Source organism: Penaeus vannamei, chromosome 31 (genome assembly GCF_042767895.1).
Source record: "Penaeus vannamei isolate JL-2024 chromosome 31, ASM4276789v1, whole genome shotgun sequence".
Lineage (NCBI taxonomy): Eukaryota > Metazoa > Arthropoda > Malacostraca > Decapoda > Penaeidae > Penaeus > Penaeus vannamei.
The window spans coordinates 31,003,498-31,008,497 of record NC_091579.1 but is presented as its reverse complement, the minus strand read 5'-3'; the positions used below and the strand labels follow the sequence as shown (position 1 = coordinate 31,008,497).

At 38.4% G+C, this 5,000-nt stretch overlaps 2 protein-coding genes across 7 annotated transcripts in view; one reads left to right on the top strand and one right to left on the bottom strand.

The window, feature by feature from the left end:
- LOC113830094 (uncharacterized) overlaps positions 1-2,147 on the top strand; it is a 99,818-nt gene extending 97,671 nt beyond the window's left edge. For all 4 annotated transcript variants that reach the window (XM_070144078.1, XM_070144076.1, XM_070144079.1 and 1 more), the window contains one exon: positions 235-2,147. In XM_070144078.1, coding sequence (XP_070000179.1) covers positions 235-940 — 706 coding nt within the window. In that variant the 3' untranslated portion in view covers positions 941-2,147. The remainder of the gene's footprint in view (positions 1-234) is intronic.
- Positions 2,148-2,354: 207 nt separating this feature from the next.
- The window catches only part of LOC113829873 (RNA-binding protein lark), a 4,541-nt gene continuing 1,895 nt past the window's right edge, over positions 2,355-5,000 (bottom strand). Inside the window, exons 3-7 of one of the 3 annotated variants that reach the window (XM_070144080.1) lie at positions 4,900-5,000; positions 4,710-4,787; positions 3,621-4,392; positions 2,757-2,908; positions 2,355-2,554 (exon numbers count right to left, since the gene is read on the bottom strand). The exon at positions 4,900-5,000 is cut by the window's right edge and continues 360 nt beyond it. In XM_070144080.1, the coding sequence (XP_070000181.1) occupies positions 4,350-4,392; positions 4,710-4,787; positions 4,900-5,000 (222 nt within the window). In that variant the 3' untranslated portion in view covers positions 2,355-2,554; positions 2,757-2,908; positions 3,621-4,349. Of the gene's footprint in view, positions 2,555-2,756; positions 2,909-3,620; positions 4,393-4,709; positions 4,788-4,899 lie in introns of those variants that run through there. The other 2 variants (XM_027383058.2, XM_027383063.2) reach the window with 2 other exon arrangements.

The window sequence follows — 5,000 nt, the reverse complement described above, 5'->3', positions numbered from 1 at the left end:
CAGAGTGTATGATATCCAACTTCGGATTGTTTACCTCAATAAATTTTTATAGCTAGGAAATTCCTACATCTTCCAAATCATGAAAATATACTGTGTCTGGCCATTATAAATATCTCAAGTATAATTTCTTGTGCATTGTAGAAGAAAGAAGAAAGGAAATATGTGAAAAAATAAAAGGTTTTTGGTTAATTTTTTTTATCATTTTTTTGTTCTGATGTTTATTTTTGCTTGCAGGTATTATCCTGGTCCAGGTGCCAAGACCTTCTATTCAAGATACCGCCTTCCCCTTGGACTGACCTGCAAGCAATGTGTTTTGCAGTGGCGTTATGTAGCAGGCAATAACTGGGGTAAATGTGAAAATGGCACAGGAATGGTTGGCTGTGGACCTCAGGAACAGTTCCGGTCTTGTTCAGATATCACCATCACAGAAGAAGATGGATATGCTGATGAAACACCAAGTTATGTACCAGACTATGATGATTACAACGAAGTTGACACCGAGACTCAGGAAGGATTGCCCAAAGTACCAGAAGACACTGCCAACCATGTGGGACACATTGTGGCACTCACCCTATCCTTCCTGTTGGTTGTGCTGGTCTTGTTTGGTCTCGTTGTATACTTCTACTGGGCTCGTGATGCTTTCAAAGGCTTCATGAAGAGCCAAGCAGGGCGCTGGTCAAAGACTCCTCCACCTGTACCAACCTCCGCTCCTCAAAAGAGCTCTATTATTACAATTTCTGGACCTATTGGAGCACCTCCACCAGTTCCTCCCCGCCGTCAGCGATCTGTATCAGGTGGAGAACCTGCTTTGAATTCTGATCAGAGAGAGATACGATCAATTAGTGCTCCTACTAGGGTAACTATCAATGGCATTGCTGTACGTCCTAGTGGTGCTGATAATGGCATTTCACAAGCTCGACTCCATGTGCCTGATGATTGAGTAGTGTAATCTGTAACCATTGTAATAATGCAAGGGTTGTAAGTTTCTTTGGGATGTAAACTAGTATTTTTGTTTTTTTTAACAGTGTAACCATTCCAATGTAAAATTATATTCATGTCTGTAGTGAATTTTACTTGAATATGTATAGCATGAACTCCTAAGCATTCTTAGTGTAGCTGGCCAGTTCTTAGTTATATTTATAACTGCAACCAGTGCTTTGTGTCTGATTTAAGTGATACTGTCTGCTCTTGGAAATGTGGAATATTTAATATAATTTATATGTTCCAAATTAACATCACAAGAGTATTTTTCTTCACAACCAAAAGTGCATGACCAAGGAAACCTGTAGTACTGAACACTTTATGCATTAAGTAGACTGCACCAGGTCATGATTTTTTCTGGGTATTATATATATTTTTTTGCTTTTAGGTTTTTCATGCATTTCAGTTTAGAAATCCTAGTGCATTGTAAAATAAGTCTACCAAGAATATTTTGAAAATTCGATTGGATTTTTTTTTTTTTTTTTTTTTCGTCTGGAGGTACTGATTTGAAATCTTGTATAATGTCAATTCTGAAGGCAGTATTGTGTGATTTGGGAATGTAGATATCTTGAGTGTAAAAGCAGTAATTCAATTCATTCTTTATAGTTATCATAAAACTTGATTTACACATTTTGGCTGGTACAATTACTGTAGGCCTATTGCCTGTTTTTGTTGATAAATGTAAAGGACTTTGAATTTGGTACAATATCTGCTTTGACATATTTGAGACAATGTGATCAGTTATGTAATAATTTGCAGATAGTCTGCAGTCTCAATATTATTAATAATCTTCCAGATGTCCCATTTCATGGTTAGATCTTTGTGAATATGTTCATGTAGTGGATACATTTCTGTGCAGTCCCACATTGTTTGTGGATTTCCTATATATGAAAGCCACTAATGCATTAGAGAGGTTTCACTGCCTTTTGCCATGTTTTATTTAATTCATGTTATAATTGTAAAGTTGCCACCAGTAACTAGTTTGTGATAATACACAAGTGTGAATAACTGAGTTTTGTGCTAGTTATGAGATGCCATGCAGACTGATTGGCATATTAATGAATGGATGTAAAATGTCCAACTGACATGAAAGCAAATATTTTTGTACTGGTGAAGCAAGATCCCATGTGATTTTTGTATGTGATGTAATACAGAATTTAATAGAACTCCTTTCTATTATTTAATCCTTCATTTAGACCTATCAATGACCTAATTAAACTTGAAACCATTAAAACAATTACTACCCAATAAAAGGTAACATGATCAAAATTGAATATATTCCTTACTACAAGTTAACACTAATAAACTTAGTGGACAAAGTTTAGCAGACTGAATCTACAAAATCATTTTGTATGTGGGAATAAAACTTGTACTCAACATTTCCTTTTATTGCATACAATACAATATCACCTTACTTAAACCCTGAGCCATCATATTTAAAACAAAAAATACCGATTACTGAGGATTTCTATAATTCAACCAAGAAATACATTTACAATATAAAAATTATAATGGAAGATTTTCTTGCTCTGAGATCCATTCAAGTGAATTGTAGCAAACAGCAGTCCTCAACCTGGCAAAAGAGAAGAAAAGTTTAATTTTTGTAATAAAAATTTTCATAGTTCACACAAATTCTTGAAAATATAATATCAGCCCCAATTCAATGATATTTACATTCATCCGTTTACTAATTACCACCATGTAAAAAGATGAAACGTATCAGGGAAAATAAAAACTCAGAAAATAGAATCAGTATCAATTAACTTTATATTTACCATTGATTCAATTTCAAGAACTTCCTCGTTGAGGTTAACTGCAATTCCAGGCGACGACTACCACCAAAGTGTCAGGCTTTGGGCTGCTTCACAACCTTCATCTGGGTTCAACTGGATGTCATCAACCCATACTGGTCATGTCCCAGTTTAACCTAAGTAAAAAAGAAAATATTAGTCATAGTCAAAACCATCAAGGATAGGGATACTGCACTAAAAATTTAAACTGACGCTGCAAGAGTTTTCTGATGTTGTCGATGCGAAGGGTTTCGCGGAAGTCTAGGGAGAGTTTAGGCTTTTTATGGGCTGGGAAATTTACTTCAAAACGTCCACATCATTTATGTGAAAAGGGGCAATCGAAAAACAGGTTTCGAAAGTCTTGAAAGTACGAGACTTTACTACAAGGAGCGTAATCACATCTATTAATGGTATCCCTCTAAGGTGAAACTAATACGATGAAGATTTGACAGGCACGAATTTTTTTTTTTTAGACATTAAACCCAAGCAAATGTAGATACATATGAATACATTATGTCAAAAGGCGTTGAAATTACCACCGCAGACTGTCATTAAGCTAGGCACAGCTTTGCTTAAATGTAGACATGTACGCAGTCGGTAAATATCTTGCCAAAGAGAAGACGAGTGAATGGCAAAATGGTTCTTAGATAGTAAGATGGGTATTTCAGGTGATGCGATGGATTAAGTGTAAAGCTTGGATGATATACTCACAGGGGAGCATTCTTAGCAGCCACTGAGACTGTACTTAATCCTAAAGAGTATAACCTATTAAGTGAGGTAGGACATGCAAAAGTCAATAGACGTTTGTTAGGGCACCGCCTCCCTTAGTTCACCCGTGAAACAGCTAACCTGCCAATCACGCACTGATAGACGAATGTGAGTCAGACGAGTGAGCGAGTCCAAGAGCAAGTCCGGGCACTCGAACGCCTGATTCACATCTCGCTCAAGCTCTCACACGCTCCACCTGCAAGAGATGTTGCCGGCCGGCGCTGCCTCGGGCCTCTAGCACGCGGTCACATCGCCGTCACAAGTCTGGTCGCTTACGATGCTTGTGAACAGTGGGGGTGGTAGTAGGTCGAACAGCATCTGGCCCAGGACATTGTCTAGGTCCTACAGTGAACTACAGACGGATCAGGCAAGGATACTGAAGCAAGTGACAACTAGAAGGTCGCCTCACGTGAGTATTGGGTCTTACCTGGATACCTGTCGCTGCACTGCTCTCCTTATTTTTGTTTCCGCTTTTTAATCAGAGCTCTTGGTGATTGTTCGGTATTTTTCAGTGGTGATATATGATTATGGTCGCAAGGAATCATTGAAAAAACTTTTAAAGGTTTCCTTAAAAATTAGATTTATTGGTACGCAGTACACTTAAAAGTAAACAATATCGACTTTTTTGTTTTACTTAAAAAAAAACTCAAGTCTCCTGGTTTGTTCAAACATGTGACGCAATCATGAATAAAGACTTCATTCGTCTAAATCACTTTTAGTAACTTTATTTCAAACTGATATAGAATGCCTCTGCCACCAAGATCTGATTATCGGTGCATGCACACGTCGCTGTCAGCCTCTACTTCGCATCTAAAAGCGTCGGGGGGGCATGTCACGGGGAGGACCGGGGTAGCTACAAGAGAACATGAAAATAGTCATATCATTTTCCAGCTCAAGACAAGCCATAAATAGGTTAAAAGTTTGCTAATCGCAAGTTAACATTCGATAGTTATGGACAGTGAAACTATTTCAAACTTTTGAAGACGATTATTCTGTGGGCATCGCAAGGTTACCTTTTACCTTTCGATTAATCTCGTTACTGTCCTACTTAGCAAGCGAAATTGTCCCTTAATTTATAAAGACACTGCAACACACAAAATGGAATTAATTATGCCCAAATATAACACTATTTCACAAAATTCCCAAAAGTGCACTGCAGTTCCTACTCACCGGCGTGGTGGACTGCGTCGGGGAGGGGATCTTCCACGAGGAGGGAACATTTCCCGTCCACCTCCGTACATGTCACGCCTATAAGAAGTGCAGGCATGTTACTAAACTTGCCAAAAGAACAATCGTGCATTCACTTTTACGTCAAATATTTAATCCATAATCTATGAGGGATGCCCTACATGATACTTACTCGGCTCGTGGTCCATACATGTCTCCGTAAGGGTCATCTCTGCGATCATAGCCCATGGGAGGTGGCCGCCTGTCCATGGGTGGTGGGGTGCGCCTGCCCAT